Consider the following 16241-nt stretch of genomic DNA (forward strand, 5'->3'; position numbering starts at 1 on the left):
GAAGCCCCGCCCAGACGCTCCGCCAGGACACCTAAGCCCCGCCCCGCTCCCGCGGCCCCGCCTGGGCCCTTCACCACGACGACGACGTCGCTCTCGTCACCTGGCGCCTCACGGCCACCCGTACGCCGCTCTCGGCCCCGCCCTCCTTTCCAGCAGCCCCCACTAGAGTCTCCCACTGGCCTCCCCAGAGCCCGCCTCGCCGCTCTAGCCGGCGCCCCCTCGCTGGCGGGCCCGGCGGCGCTCTCCCGCGCCACGGAAGCCGGCCGGGGCGGCGGCGCTGGTGGCAGATTCAGCTCGCAGCTCTGCGCCTCACCTCGGCCCGGCCGCCCGCGCCCCTCGGCCCCCGGGCCGGCCCGCGCGCCCTCCCCTTCCCTCGGATGCGCCGGAGGCGGCTCCGCGCCCAGCTCCGAGAGTGAGCCGGGCCGCCGCCAGGGCCTGCGCTTCGCGCCGCGCCGTTTCCCGGCCCCGAGTCCCCGTTTCACGCCTCTCCGGAGCGGACGGAGTCTTGTTACCCCGTCTCACCCGAATTCGAGCCCTTCCCCTCCGGTTCACCCCGGGGCCTCGGTTTCGGAAAGTTTGGGACTGACTCTCACTTAGGTCTACTCAAAGCCCTGGAGCCCTGGATTGCTGGAGAGCGGCCCTTAGAGCCCCGGGTCGCCAACTCCGGTGCAATTTTCTCTCCAAACTTGAAGATCCCTTTCTTGTCTTGGCAAATTTACGGCTGGCCGAGGTGCCATGGCCCCAAAGCCGGGAAGCGAATGGAGTACGGTCCTGTCGCATCTGGTGCTGGGAGCCGTGTCTCTGCACGCAGCAGTGAGCTCTGTGCAGGTGAGTCTCCCCAAGTCCACAGCTAAGTCCCTCGCGCCCTTAACTGGAGGCTCCGTCGCCAGATCCCCGCACTCCAGTGGTGGAAGGCAAGTCTGGGGGTCCCCGTAAGACCCCAAACGTTTGTTGTGTAAAAGGGTTGTCCTTGCTAGGCACTGTGGCTCAGGTCTGTGTAACTCAGGACCTGCACGCTGTCTCGTAGCTATTTTTGTTCGGGGCCAGTACCCTGCCACTTGAGCCGTAGCTCCACCTTTTTTTTTTTTTTTTTGGTTTTTGCCAGTCCTGGGCCTTGAACTCAGAGCCTGAGCACTGTCCCTGGCTTCCTTTTGCTCAAGGCTAGCACTCTGCCACTTGAGCCACAGCGCCACCTCTGGCTTTTTCTATATCTGTGGTGCTGAGGAGTTGAACCCAGGGCTTCATGTATATGAGGCAAGCACTCTACCACTAGGCCAAATTCCCAGCCCCATAGCTCCCCTTCTTTATTTTTGGAGATAAGAGTCTCATGGAGTTTCCTGCCTGGGCTGGCTTCAAACTTCAATCCTCAGATCCCAGACTCCTGAGTATCTAGGATTACAGGTGTGAGTCACCAGTATCCAACAAGAACTTTTTTTTTTCCTTTTTGTCGGTCGTGGGCCTTGAACTCAGGGCCTGGGCACTGTCCCGGGGCTTTTCTGCTAAAGGCTAGTACTCTACCACTTTGAACCACAGTGCCACTTCCAGTTTTCTGGTGGCTAATTGTAGATAAGAGCCTCATGGACTTTCTTGCTCAGGTAGTCATCAAAATCATGATCCTCAGATCTCAGCCTCTTGAGTTGCTAAGATTATATGCATGAGCCATTGGTGCCTGGCTCCAATATTATTTGAAAAATAACTTAGAGCAAAGGTGCTGGAGATGTGGCTTTAGTACACACCCTGAATTCAAAACCTCAATACCACCAAAAAAATAAAGTGGTTCCTGGCTTTCCCCTACATGTCCTCCTTTTCCTGTATCAACAGTCAAGTCGAGGGGCTGCTGCTGGCTTCCTGCTCCAGGCTTTGGCTGCCGCCACCATGCTGACCCCAGGGCCCGGCACACATGAAGACTGTTTTGCTGGAGCCTGGGTAGCAACAGTTATCGGCCTTCCCCTTCTGGCCTTCGATTTCCACTGGGTGAATGGGGACCGATCCTCTGCCAACCTGCTACTGGGAGGAGGCATGGTGCTTGCAGTGGCTGGTGACCACCTCGGCCCTGAAGGCTGCTCTGTGGCTGGTCAGGCAATGCTGTTGGTGGTCGCCGTGACCATCCTCATTGTGGCCGTCTTCACAGCCAACACTTATGGGATGTGGGGGGGTGCAATGCTGGGGACAGCAGGCCTCCTCAGCCGGCTGGAAGAGGACAGGTTGCTGCTGCTGCTGAAGGAAGACATCTGTCGCTGGGCCCTGGCTGCAGGCAGTTGGGCCTACTGTCGAGCCCTACACGCACAACGCTTACAGTGGGAATGACAGGCACGGCAAGACAAGGCTCTCCTGGCTACCATCTCCCCTTTACTGGCCTGCCCTTGGGGGCCTACTCCTGTAGGCATAGGCTTTCCTTCTTCCTGAATTGAACCTGCTGCAGGTTGGGGCAGAGCCTGAATGCTGTCCCTTTTCTAAGGACTTGCCTAGACCAGAATGAAAGGGACAGGGTCCCAGGTATGTTTGGGGACTGGTTATGTGAAAATCATGGATCCAGAGAGAGGTTTGATTTCCAATAAACTTTAACATCTCTCCAGAAATTTGGAATTACCTTTTTTGTTGTTGTTGTTGCCAATCCTGGAGCTTGGACTTGGTTGGGGCCTGGGCACTATCCCTGAGCTAGTTCAAAGCTAGTGCTCTACCACTTGAGCCACAGCACCACTTATGGCTTTTTCTGAGTTACTGGAGATAAGTGTTTCACAGACTTTCCTGCCTGGGTTGGTTTTGAACCACGATCCTCAGATCTCACCTCCTGAAGTAGCTAGGATTACAGGTGTGAGCCACCAGCACTCAAGTTAACTAGTCCATCCTTGAAAGGAATTAGGGGACCTTGGGTGAGTACCTTAAGACCCCTAAGACCCCAGCTGGTTTCCCTTGAGGAGATGTGCTGGAACTAGCATGCAACCTCATTCCTGGCACCTTTGCTAGGAGGGCTCCTATGTTGGGAAGATGTAGTCCCGGCTCCTTGCTCTCTAGAGACATGGTGGGTTTACAGATATTCTTGCCGGTCTTGGCAGGTGACCCCTGAGGCAATGACATTCACAGGCTAATAGCTGGGTATTAATAAGAGGGCTGTGCCGCAGTGATTCCCAGAAACGCACATCCTTCTTGGGTGCTGACTCTATGTGTGCAAGCCAAGACCTTCACTTTAACTCCGTGGATTTTTCGTCAACCTCCAACCCCAGGGATAGGAAACGGGGCTAAGCATAGCATTGGATTTGAGGTCTGGCGTGCACCGCTCCCACGCAGTACCTGTGCTTGCATCTTGTGGAAGCATATCCTGTCTGTCCTGCACAAGACAGGGGTGGTCGCCAGGGTGGTTACAGTTCCTGCCCTTCCACGCCAATGAGCCAGGACAGGGCCCAGCACATACAAATCTGAGTATCTGGGGACAATGGTGGGTGCAGGGCACCCACCCCGACGTGGAAGTCGGGATGCTCACTGTAGCTCGCTCGCGACAGCCGCGGACTCTGGAGCTACAGGTGCAGTCCCTGGCCCCCGCCCAGGCTTGGCGCTCCAGGTGTGCGCCCACAGTGGGCTGCCTGAACCCCGCCTCCTCCGGTCCACCTTTGGCAGAGGGAGGGCTCTCGGCGCCCTCGCTCACACATTGGCTGCGGCGGCCGGCCCGTCTGCACCCAGGCGGCGCTCCCATTGGCCCGCGGGGAACCACGTAGCGGGAAGAAGGGGGCGGTGGCGCGCGGGGGTGGGGCGCGCAGCGAAAACAAAGATGGCGGCCGCGCCGGGGTCGGTGGCCGGGGTGGCTGCGGGCCGACGCGCGGGCTGGGCCCTGTGAGGCGGCGGCGCGGCAAGCGGGCTGCGGGGTCGCAGCGGCGGCGAGAGGCCGGCAGGGGCGCGCGGTGCCCCTAACTTCCAGCCGGCGAACGCGCCGGCACCCGCCCGCCGGGCCGGCCGGCCGCGATGTCCGGCGCGGAGGAGGCCGGCGGGGGCGGCCCGGCTGCAGGGCCCGCGGGTGCCATGCCGGCCGGAGTCGGGGTCGGGGCTGGGCCCGGGGCGGCCGCGGGGCCGGCGGCGGCGGCGGCGCTGGGCGAGGCGGCGGGGCCTGGACTCCCGGACGAGGCGGGCCTGGCCGGCGCCCGGCAGCTGCAGGAGGCGGCCGGCGACCCCGACGCGCCGCCCAAGAAGCGGCTGCGGGCGGCCGAGGCGGCTGAGGCGGCGGCGGCCGCGGCGGCGGCTGGCAGCGGGAAGCTGGAGGAGCGGCTCTACTCGGTGCTGTGTTGCACCGTGTGCCTGGACCTGCCCAAAGCCTCCGTGTACCAGGTAGGGCCGCCGGCCCGGCGCCGCGTCTCCTCGAGGCCGGGCCCGGAGGCCGGTGGCCGGGTACCCTCAGATCCTCGCATCCGCCTTCCGCGCCCGCGAGACCCGCGCCTACCCCGGAGCGCCTCTTCCTGCCTCGAGCCCCCTTTTTGTGTTCCGGCTCGCTCCCTTCCCGGTCTTAGTTTCCTTTCTTCCTTAGATCCTGCCTCGCTTCCAGGTTCCTTCAGGGTCCCTTCCTCGACACCTCCCAGCTTCCCTCCTGTTGCCCCGGCAGAGGGCTGGATACTGGTGTCCTCGCTCCCTGCCTGCCTCTCTTCATCGCCGCCCCTCACTCCTAGGCCGTCCCGGCGCCGAGGCCTCCAGAGTTCTTGGGTTCTGGCAGCCACACCCCCAACCGTGTCCCTCCTCATCTGAACTCCTGTGCACCTCTTTTTCTGCCCGTCGGAGAGCCCTGTTTCCGTCTGAAGAACAGGAAGAAGGGAGGGGCTTGTTTCTCCTCTTTGCTCCCTGGTCTAGAGGAACTCGCCTGCAAGAAGCCCCACACAGGCTGGCTTTCTAGGCTGCCAGTGCCACAGATCTTCCCTCCTCTTCCTCAGTTGACGACCCAGTGTGGCAGCTAGACTCAGGGTCTTTGAGGGGTTACCTGGTATAGGTGGATGCCTCTTCCACCCTGCTTACTCTGCTTCAACATCCAGCCTCTTCAAGAAGCAAAGCAGATTTCCTTTCAGATTTTTTCCCCCACTTACAGCAGCTGGAAGTCACTAGGGGTTGGATGTTCCTTTCTCTGCTTCTGTGTAGCCTGGAGGCTTATCTAGGTTGTTACTTCTGGGTTTCCAGATCCTCTTCTGGCCGGAGGGTGTTTGGAAGGACACAGATAACCAGGATGGGACCCTCACCTTTCTGGGTGTCAGGAGCCAACCAGGTTTCCCACAGATGCTGATCTCAGCTCTAATGTTAACCCCTTGCTTTGGAAGCCATTTGGACCTGGTGTCCTCACAGCTCCCTTTTCCTTGCTATATCTTTCTGGTCCTCCCTGGTGGAAGAGTTCTTCTTTTTCTGGGCCTTGAGTCTAACAAGACAAAGCAGTGGAGAGGGGAGTCTTGTTTTCTCTCCTATGCATGGGCTGCAGCTGGACCTGGCATGATGACAGGCTTTTGGATGCTGGCTTCTGGCCCACACATACAGCCACAACTTCTGCTCAGAGTAGATGATGACCAGGCTTCTGAGACTGGCTGGTTCAAACCATCCTGCCCTATGTTGAAAGTGAGCTCTGGCCTGGGCAGCTGGAGGGAGGCAGCTGAGCAGCTGTAGCATTGGGATGGCAGGAGCTGCCCTTCCAGGCTTGACTGCCCAGTGGCTTCCCTGGATGCAAACCTCTGAAAGGAGCTATGGGCACTGACACTGGGCTATAGTCCTGCCACTTGTCCCTGCCCCACCTGCATTTTCCCCAGGTAATACATGGAGTAAAGTGGCTTCCCTGTTGTCTACAGAAGCCCAGAATTAATAGGCAATGAATTTGAAGGTATGGTTGTGGGAGAGCTGTAGGCAAGTATTGGAATTTGCTCTGGTTAATAGTTACTATATAAGATACATAGATACTAAGATGGGGGGCGGGGAGTAGGAGAAGGAATGAAGCTTCTTACTGTCTCAGTGCCCCCAGAGATGCTTCCATAGCCCTGGAGGGTTATTGTTGCTATCCTTACCAAGGTTCTATGGGGTCTGGGTAGGAGAAGAGACTGTCATATTTTACCACTTACGCTGTGCTCAGACCCTCTGTCTTCTAGCCCTCTTTTTAACCAGTCTTGGGGCTAGAACTCAGGGCCTGGGCTCTGACCCTGAGCCTCTCTGTACTAAAGGCTAGAGCTCTACCACTTGAGCCATAGCCCCACTTCGTTTTTTTCTGTTTATGTGGTATTGAGGAATTGAATGCAGGGCTTCATGTATACTAGGCAAGCACACTAATTTATTTTTGGTTGGTTGTGGAGCTTGAACTCAGGGCCTGGGTGCTGTGCCTGAGCTCTTCAGCTCAAGGCTAGTGCTGTACCACTTGAGCCACAGGGCCACTTCCTTCTAGCCCTCTTAAGTGACCCATATTAATAGTCTGCCTTCTGTGTCCCAGTCTCCTTCTGTTCCTTCTGTCCTTCTGTTCCTGCTGTCAACATTTTGCCTGACCCCAACAGAACATGGCACTGGCTAAGTGCCAGCCATATTGTACATCCTAGTGGCAGGCTCAAGCATTTGCTCTGGGGTAAGAAGAAGACTTGAGTGCCTGGCACTGGACTGTGGGGAAAACCCCACAGGCCTCTGGAGTTAGCTGAGTGCATAATGATTTCAGAGTGTATCTGCCAAATACCACCTGTGCTGCCAGGGAAATTTTAGGTAGTGATAAGAGCAGATGTAGGATATAAGCATTGGCTCATATACCTGGTCCTGAGACAGCCCTTGGACCTGCACCTGCAGGGCCAGCTTCCCTGTGGCCCAAACCCACATATGCACACACCAAAGGCTGGGGAACTTCCTCAGGTGTCAAGCGAAGGCCCTTAACCTGGTGACTCTTACTGCTGTGCCCCTGTCATGTCAGGTTAAGGGCCACAGAAGGTACATCAGATGTGTGCTTTTATGTTCTCTGTGGTTGTTAGGTGTATCTTGGGCAGCTGGCTTGGCAAGATTTGCATCCACCTCCATGTATCCTGATTAAGTCCTAGAAAGTTCCAGGCAGGCACCAGTGGATGTCTGGAGGGCAGCAGGAGTATCCACATAAGAAGGCAGGCACACACCCTGCTCTGGGTACAACCCTGAGATCTGAGGGCAGTATGACCTGTTGGCATCTCTGCTCATGGAAGTGCCTATTCTGAGGAAGACGCAGCCTCAGTGGTGCCTGAGATGTTGCAGCCATAACCTTCCTTGCTCCTCCCAGCTGTCTTAGTGCAGCCTTTCATACAAGATTCAGTGTGAGCCAGGCGCCAGTGGCTTACATCTTAATCCTAGCTACTCAGGAGGCTGAGATCTGAGGATCACAGTTAGAAGCCAGCCAGGAAAGTCTACGAGGCTCTTACCTCCAATTAACCACCAGAAAACCAGAGATGGTACTGTGGTTCACAGTGGTAGAATGCTAGCCTTGAGCACAAAAGCTCAGGGACAGAACCCGGGCCCTAGGTTCAAGACGCCACAACCAACAAGAAAAAAAAAAAAAAGATTCAATATGGGGGCTGGGAATATGGCCTGGTGGCAAGAGTACTTGCCTCCTACACATGAAGCTCTCGGTTCGATTCCCCAGCACCACATATACGGAAAACGGCCAGAAGGGGCGCTGTGGCTCAGGCGGCAGAGTGCTAGCCTTGAGCAAAAAAGAAGCCAGGGACAGTGCTCAGGCCCTGAGTCCAAGGCCCACGACTGGCAAAAAAAAAAGAAGAAAAAAAAAGAAAAAAGATTCAATATGGTCCTCCATGGGAGGTGCAGATCCAAGGGCTCAGTTTCAGGAACAGGTGTATGAGCCACTGCTTATATCCTGTATCTGCTCTTATCACTATCTAAAATTTCCCTGGCAGCACAGGTGGCATTTGGCAGGCCCGACCGTTCCTATGGATAACAGAAGGCCTAAAGCCTTAGCACTGACATGTTGAGGAAGACACACTAATTATTCTCACTCCTCATGAACTGTTGAGTGCGGGGATCGGTGGTCATTTGGGGGTGGAGAGGCTCTGTAACCGCAGTGGTTCATTCTGTATCTAGTTGGCTTGTAGCTGCTTCCTCTGACCTGGGCCCTGTGGCATCGCCCTGTCTTCTGCTAGCTTTTTGCCTGAGCTGCCCCTCATCACATCCCTGTCCATCTCTGCTCTTCCTCTTGGGCTTGACTGAGGTGGGATGTTCTTTTAGAGCCTTCTCTTTTCCCTGCCGCAAAGATTCCTTCCCATCTATGTCCACCTGACTCAGGCTATCTCCACTTTCAAGGGGAAGAGTTCATATGTTCTGCTGCTCTACCACCTCAATGCTTCTGCCTCTGCATCAGGTCTCAGCATGAGGGAGTAATTACTTGGTTGACAGGTGAAAGGCCCAGGAAGCAGAGGCAGTTCCATCTCTGCTTAAGACCCCCATGAGACCACATGGTACTTAGCAAGTCACCACAGGGCCTGAGATCTGTTACTACTGACTAGTTCTTTGAAGCAGGGAAGAGGTTTGGAAATAAGTCTGCTTAATTGTCCAAAATCCTGAGCCAGGAGGATTTCTAGACTAGGTTGTACTTTTTGCAGTGGTAAATATATAGATAGATAGATTGATAGATAGATAGATACACAGATAGATAGATAGATACACACACACACATATAATTTTGGGCAGTACTGGGGTTTGAACTCAAGACCTTGTACTTACTAAGCTGGTGCACTACCACTTGAGCCAAGTCTCTACTGAGAACTTCAGATCTAGCCTGGGCACTTCTGCCAGGCTGAAGTTCATGCCCTTATTTCTTCCTTTCTGGCTATATGACCTTGGACAAGGAACTAATCCTGTTTAGGCCTGTGGTTAACAGAGTAGGTTCAAAAGGCTGGGTTAAGTACATGGATTAGAACACCTCTAGGTGCTGCTGAACCTGGAGGAGCTTTGCACCCTAGACACTAGAAGGCTCTGGAGAGGAAGGGAGCTTCCATCTGGCTGAGCAGTGCTTTGGGGTTAGTGCTCCAAGGGAAGCACCTGGGTTGCAATTTGGCACTAATGTCCTCTATTTAGGACCTATGGTCCCTTACCTTCTGAGCAGGAGGGTGGATGGTCCACATGGGTCTGAGTGCCAACTGGCATCAAGTGCCAAGAATGAGTTCCCAGGGTTTGAAAGGGATCCGAAAAGCCAACTGACTGTAAGGAACGTATTGCTGGGCTGGGAGTATGGCCTAGTGGCAAGAGTGCCTGCCTAGCATGCATGAAGCCCTAGGTTCAATTCCTCAGTACTACATATATAGAAAAGGCCAGAAGTGGCACTGTGGCCCAACTTGGCAGAGTAGCCTTGAGCAAAAAAGAAGCCAGGAACAGCGCTCAGGCCCTGAGTTTGAGCCCCAGGACTGGCCAAAAAAAAAAAAAAGGACTTATTGCCAACTAGAAGTCATGGAGGCTGGTTACCTAAGACCTATTCATGGCCCAGGAGCAGGGCTTCTCCTTGAGCCCAGCGAATTCACCCAACTCCCTTAACCCAGAGTAAAAGCCAGCTCAGATGCATGTGGCCCAGGTATGCATAGGCTGACCATACATGAGCTGACCATAGCAAGGCCAGTGGGGTTGGGAAGGACTAGGTGCTGTTCCAGAGGTGCAAGCACAGATGGCTTTTATAGACTACTTGTGTGTATTCAGCATCTACAAAGGACCTAGAACCTCAGCTTTCCTGGTGATAGAGTCCCCAGGGAGTCTGCCTTGGATGGATACAAGTGGTATTTGTTCTTAGCCTGCTTTGGTATGGGTGCCAAGCCTTGCTTCCAGACATGTTGTCTCTCCCATCTCATCAAATTCATCTCTTTGTGCACCTGAGAAAACAGTCACACAGAGGAAAATGAGCCCAAGGTTGTGCTGTTGATAACCTGTGGAATGGGGTCTGAGCCAGCACTGTGTCTCCAAACCAGCACCTTTCCTAGGAGGTCCTGTGGTATCATCCTAGATTATGGGTCCAGGACCTTACTTGCTGCTGGTGGGCAAGGCAACCTCACCTAGATACAGTAGAGGCTGTTTCTGGAGGCACCTGGGCTCTTGGGGCTGACATAAAGCATGTTGCATGTAAGTTCTATGACCGGCATGCCAGGCATAACCTGGGACCCAGCTTCTGGCTCGGCAGTGGGCACAAGTCTGGGCGCCAACTACAGTCTGGCCCAGCCATATAGCTGTATGTGTAGAGAATTGAGTCTTACTCAGGAAGTTGTGGGAAGGCTCTGGAGCATGATGATCTCCTGCTATGGGAACACTACAGATTGGTCTGGGTGTTGTCCTGTGGCTTACCTAAATAGCATCCACTCAACAGCTGGTGAGGTGTGGGTTGACCCTTGGCTGGATGGATCTTGCTGTGCTCAGACTCAGAGCTGAGCTGTTGAGGCTATGGTACTCCACATCCTCCCGCCCTCCTTCATACATAGTTTGTAGATCCATCTGGAGGCCCAGAGGAAGCCAGAGGAGGAAAGCACTTACCTCTGTAGTATAGAATTGCCTGAGCCTGTGTTGGAACCTATAGCCAGAGCTGGCTGAGATTCTTAGGGCTCTCTGAAGGGGAGCAGGAATAGTGTTGGGAAGCAAGTGGTAACATGCTTAGTGGCCTCAGTGCTCCCTTGGAGTAGGGCCTGGGACACCTTTCTGAGTTTTCTGAACTGCTCAGAACCAGGAGGAAAGGCTCAGGGGACTGAGAGGTACGAGTTAGTGTCTCCAGCCCAGCTTGAAAACACTGGGAGGGCCAGGAAAGATCTGCACAGGCTTGATGGTTCCTCGAATTAAGTTTACAGAGCCAGGCCTAGATCCTCATCAAAGACCTAGGCAGCTTCTTACCAGGAAGGACCTGGATCTGTCCACATGGATCAGTGTTGGGATTCCAAGTCCCAGAGAGTCTCACTGCTGATGATCTATTTATTGGGTTTCCTCATTGGGGGGTGCTCATTGGGTGCTGTGTCACTGGGCTTCACTTCTGAGGGGTTCTCTTGAGATTCCCTCCCTGGAACACATGGTGATTTGGTACTATGTTGTGTCCTTCCATGCCTTCCAGAAGACATAGTACCCCTCAGCCCAGACAGCACTCAGTCAGGGGCTTTGGGGACTTATAACCTGGGTTCCACAATTGTGTTGCCTCCAACCTTGAGTCCATTCCCACTGGCTTCTTGGCAGGTAGATTTTCTCATTTAGGACCTGTCTCACCCCACTACCCACCTGTTCACCAGACTCAACTTAGCCAGATCATTCTTATAACCAGTAGTACACATTTTAATTTTTAACTTTACTCAGATTTGAATGCAGATAATAGGTGGCATTGCTATAGAAGCAGGCCTGTCACTGTCCTCCGCAGATTCTATCACTCACTGGATCTCAGACCTGGCCTGTGGGATCTGAAAGAACCGCTGAGGCAAGGTTCCAGCTGGAGTTTACTAAGCACCCCACCTGTGCAGGAGTGTCACAGTCAGGCAGTGCCCTTCTCAGTACCTTGCCCCAGGGCACACTGCAGAAAAGCATCTGTGTGGTATACCTAGTGTTTGGGCCACCTCTCATACTGTGAGCCCCTCAAAAGCCAAGCCCACATCCATTCTGTATCTCTTGATGGCACCAAGTGGCACTCAGTGCATTGAGTGAGTGAGACACCTAGGATGGGAGTGGTTCCCGCAGCCTGCTATCCACATGAGCAAGGAAGGGCCTGGGTCCTGCTGACCCAGCCAAACTCAGCACCATGTCTACCTGCAGTCCCTTCCTCACCTGCTTTCATCTTGAGCCAACTCAGCTTCCTGCCTGCCGCAGCTTTGTTCCAGGGCTTCTGGAGAAGTCCCGACAGGTAGTTGCATTCCTTGGGTGCTAGCATTTACAGGCCTTCACTTGTGTTCACCAGTGAGGGCTGGCATGGAAGGGCCAGGGTTGAGGTCAGCCTAGACCAATTCTAGCCCCCTCATCAGTAACCTTTCTAAAAGCCAAGGAGAGGGTGCCTGCCTCGGTACAAGTAAGCAGCATCTGCTTTCCTAATGGATAGCTGCTAGCTGAGCACCCCTGTTGTGCTAGGCTGAGAGCTGAGTGTTCTTGTAAGACAGGAAAAATGGAAAAAAAAAAACAGGTTTCTAGTCCTGATGTGTTAGCTCAGTTACAGTTTGGCCACAGGTAGTGGGGACCTTCATGACCTGAAAAGACCTTGCTCTCCACAGAGCTAGCTATGTCCTGGCACATCCCCTTTGAGACGCTCTCAGTGTTTCTAGACACTAACTCAACTTGGAACCAGCACATACTCCTTTCTTCACAACTAAAGTCCCTTTGGACAGTTGGCCTGACCTGGCTGGAGCCAGCAGGGCAGGCAGGCACATGTACAGGTGTGCATCCTGTGGGCCTGTGAGCTTCACCTCCCTTTCCTTCTTCGCAGTGTACTAACGGTCACTTGATGTGCGCTGGCTGTTTTATCCACCTACTAGCAGATGCCCGGCTGAAGGAGGAGCAGGCCACATGCCCCAACTGTCGTTGTGAGATCAGTAAGAGCCTCTGCTGCCGAAACCTGGCTGTGGAGAAAGCTGTGAGTGAGCTGCCCTCAGAGTGTGGCTTCTGCCTGCGCCAGTTTCCCCGCTCCCTCTTAGAGAGGCACCAGAAAGAGGAGTGCCAGGACAGGTAACTGCGACTGCTAAGGGTCAGCCACACCGTGGGGGCTCAGGATAGGACTGGGAGTCTACCCTGGTAGAGGCATGTCTTGACAGGATGACCTGACTGGTCACCATTGGCTGCGGGTATTATACATGCACTTGCCCTATTGTCCCAGACAATAGCTGTGCGCATAGGCTCCTGGAGCAAGGCTGAATGGGGTCCAGGACCATGGTCAGCAGCTGCTTTAGTACTAAGCAGAGGAGAGACACCACGGCAGCGGATGCAGGAGGCATGCTAGAACATAGAGCTCTTGCACCTCCCCCCTCACCTTGCTCCCACTCTTTCTCTCTTTTGTCCACAAGTACACAAATGTGTGCTTTGAACTCGTCCTGGTTGGCTAGGGTTACCATTCAATGTGTCCTGCAGGGAGAAGTTTGTGGTGGGGCAGACATGGTCTCTGGAAGATAGCTGGACATGACTGCCTGTCCTAGGCACAGGCATGACCACTGTGCTCACCTTCTTCCAGGGTGACCCAGTGCAAGTACAAGCGCATTGGCTGCCCATGGCACGGCCCCTTCCATGAGCTGACAGTGCATGAGGCTGCATGTGCCCACCCAACCAAGACAGGCAATGAGCTGATGGAAATCCTCGATGAGATGGACCAGAGCCACCGCAAGGAGATGCAGCTATACAACAGCATCTTCAGCCTGCTGAGCTTCGAGAAGATCGGCTACACAGGTGAGGCGCCCCACCACTTGCTGCATGCTGCACAGGTATTGCCTGGGGCAGAAGGCCCAGTGGTGGGGAGGAGGGAGTTGAGGCTCTGGGAAGTGGGCACAGGCTGTGTTGGAAGGCCGGGCTCTGGACAGCTCTTCTTGGCCAAGAGGATACCTTGGGGAAGAAGATGGTTTGGAGACTGAGCAATGGGATGTGCTGACAGGGCCCTAGGGCACACCTGCCTGGCTCTCACAGCGGCTCCTCCCCACCCTGGCCCACCACCCGAACAGGGTGGTGTCCTCACTATGAGCTGCTCCACAGACTTGAGATGGTTGGAGTCTAGCCAGGAAGTTGGGTGTGTCTCAGGGAGGCTTGGGAGCTCAGGGTGTTACCCTCGGAGCCTGGATCAAGAAGAGTTCTCCATCAAGTCAGGTCCTGCCTTCAGATGGTCTCTGACGTGGCCACAGCACCTCCTAAGGCTTGCATGAAGCCATTCAGGGACAGGGCTCCAGAGCAAGCTGAGGGCGCCAGCTCATACTGTAGAACTGGGAGTGATACCCACAGATGGGCAGGCTGGACTGGGCCTATGCCCGTTGGATCTTGTGGCTCGCCTTTGAACGTGTCGGGGAACAGAAGCCAGGCCAGAGACTAGGCCAAAGAGCAGCAAGAAGCATCTGCTGACATTGGGGCCACTCAGGGAAACTCCATTCCTCTACTGCTCAGCCCAGGTGGCCTGCTCAAAGTACCCAGGGCAGTTTTGGGCAGCCAGTCACACAAAGCTGTCTAGAGACTGAGCCTGGCTTTTTGTAGGCCAGAAAAGCCAAGGGCCCAGGGGACTGCACCGGCAGGAAGTCATGCCCCAGATTAGGAGCAGCCCTGGCTGGTCTGACCGACGGTGGGGTCTGGGTGAGCTGGGACATGTGGTTGTGAAAGGGACCAGGTGGGAAGCCCCGTTCACGCAGAAAGGACTGGCTGCCTGAGAGTCCACGCCTCCACAGAGAGAGACTTGCCAGCCACAGGCTATGGGCTCACAAGAGGACTGCGAAGGCAGGTCTGCCCACTGACTGATGGCCCCACAGATGGTCAAGGCAGAGCCTGCATCACAGTGCAACACCTGAGGAACCTGCATTCCCCTCAGGCAGGACCAGGTGTCACATGCCTGCCCACCGGCTTTTCTGGCAGCTCTGTATTGGAACCAATAAAGTGCACTTGTTCTCAGAACTGCATCCTGTCTGTGTGTCTGCTTACCCTGCCCCTGTGGGGCACTGGGGCTGAGGGTGAGGAGGGAGGCCTTGTGGGTTGGCCACACCTGAGATGTGGCATGACCTCCCATGGCCTTGAGATGATCCAGTATTGATTCTGTTTGTAGTTATTTCCCCCCAACAAAGCTTATGCGCCTCCATTTGCCATAATCGTGTTTTCTTGCCTTGTGACAAGTAGAGCTGGCTTTGTCCGGGTAAGTTGCCTTCCTCCCTGGCTGAGCCTTCCTTGGCCCGGTCGGAGAAGGCGCCACCACCAGGCCCTGCCCAAATTAACAGTTGGCCGTTTCCGGCCCTGTCTGTCTCCACAGAGGTTCAGTTCCGGCCTTACCGCACAGATGACTTCATCACACGCCTATACTATGAGACGCCGAGGTTCACGGTGCTGAACCAGACATGGGTCCTGAAGGCTCGTGTGAATGACTCGGAGCGCAACCCCAACCTGTCGTGCAAGCGCACGCTTTCCTTCCAGCTGCTCCTCAAAAGCAAGGTTACAGCACCCTTGGAGTGTTCCTTCCTGCTGCTCAAGGGCCCCTACGACGACGTGAGGATCAGTCCAGTCATCTACCACTTTGTCTTCACCAATGAGAGCAATGAGACGGACTACGTGCCGCTGCCCATCATCGACTCCGTGGAGTGCAACAAGCTGCTGGCCGCCAAGAACATCAACCTACGGCTCTTCCTATTCCAAATACAGAAATAGGCTGGGCCCAGGATGCCCAAGGAGCCGAGGGCCATTGTTCGACACCACTGTCCCCTTCACCCCTGGCTTGGCAGCGGCTTCACACGACTATCTGATCATTTTCAGCAAAGAAGGAGAACAAACAAACCAAGCACTGGGAAAGTCTGCATGCGTGTGCAACAGGGTCCCTGCCTCCAGCTCACCCCCTCACTCCTGCCTCTCCCCTCCTGCGGGCAGCCAGAGGCTGAGCTGATCACAGAGGAAACTACTCTGGGCTCCCCCAGGCACACAGGGACAGGTGGCAAGGAGGGTGAGAAGCCAGCCGCCTCTGCCCCGGTTCCCATCCTCAACAAGGTGGCGCTGCCTGCTCTGGTTCCCGGGCTGGGCTCAGGGGCCCTCATTGACTTCAGACGGCATATTTGATTGCAATTAAAAAGGCAGCCTTGTTTCCTACTTTCTGTTTTGTTGGAGGGGAAGGCGTGGCCGTGAATGGACTGTAGGAGCTTTGGTTTAGCCTAGGAGTCTAAACCTTCCCTGTCTTGCACCTGTGTGTGCTTCCCCAGGAAAGACTCAAAGACACTGCCTGCTACTCTAGTCTGTCAGAGATGTTGGGAGGCCTGGCCAGGGAGAGCCAGGAAGGGGCTTCCTCAGCCACTGGCTGCACCAAGGAGGCAGGACATGGCCACCAGGGCTCAGCAAATGTTTTCGGAATGCAGGGTGAAATTCTCTTTTCCCAGGAAAAAAATTAAACTCTTCACAGGCTCTTCTATACGTGATGCAGTTCTAGTAAGAGAGAGTCTACTCGAAGGAGGCAGGCTCAGCTGCTGGCTGTGAAAGTACAGGCAACCGCCCCACGTGACTGCCTGTTTTAATTGGGGAGCCACTGCCAGGGCCAGGCAGGACAGTGGTTTGTTGCCTGAGGGAGGTAGACCCTCTCCAGCCTTGACTTGGCTGATGCTGTGTTGGAGGCTGAGTAGGGCCAGAGT

At 55.2% G+C, this 16241-nt stretch overlaps 1 protein-coding gene across 4 annotated transcripts; it reads left to right on the top strand.

The window, feature by feature from the left end:
- The first annotated feature begins 94 nt into the window (after nt 1–94).
- On the top strand, nt 95–16022 carry LOC125360432 (cysteine and histidine-rich protein 1). Of its 4 annotated transcripts, none has more exons than XM_048358373.1 (4): nt 137–828; nt 12386–12624; nt 13124–13335; nt 14885–16022. In XM_048358373.1, the coding sequence occupies exons 1-4, from the start codon at nt 736–738 to the stop codon at nt 15274–15276; spliced, it is 936 nt and encodes a 311-aa protein (XP_048214330.1). In that variant the 5' UTR covers nt 137–735; the 3' UTR covers nt 15277–16022. The 4 variants fall into 4 exon arrangements, with proteins under 4 accessions (XP_048214329.1, XP_048214330.1, XP_048214328.1 ...); XM_048358371.1 differs by lacking the exons at nt 137–828; nt 14885–16022 and adding exons at nt 3768–4317; nt 13588–14858; XM_048358369.1 differs by lacking the exon at nt 137–828 and adding an exon at nt 3772–4317.
- Nucleotides 16023–16241: the final 219 nt, after the last annotated feature.

Source organism: Perognathus longimembris, chromosome 12, assembly GCF_023159225.1.
Source record: "Perognathus longimembris pacificus isolate PPM17 chromosome 12, ASM2315922v1, whole genome shotgun sequence".
NCBI lineage: Eukaryota > Metazoa > Chordata > Mammalia > Rodentia > Heteromyidae > Perognathus > Perognathus longimembris.

What these genes read in the sequence shown, in the direction of transcription:
- LOC125360432 (XM_048358369.1), top strand. Translation starts at nt 3,958, where the DNA reads ATGTCCGGCGCGGAGGAGGCCGGCGGGGGCGGCCCGGCTGCAGGGCCC. An exon ending in CCAAAGCCTCCGTGTACCAG is followed by an intron (nt 4,318 to 12,385) that starts GTAGGGCCGCCG and finishes CCTTCTTCGCAG; the next exon opens with TGTACTAACGGTCACTTGAT. An exon ending in AAAGAGGAGTGCCAGGACAG is followed by an intron (nt 12,625 to 13,123) that starts GTAACTGCGACT and finishes ACCTTCTTCCAG; the next exon opens with GGTGACCCAGTGCAAGTACA.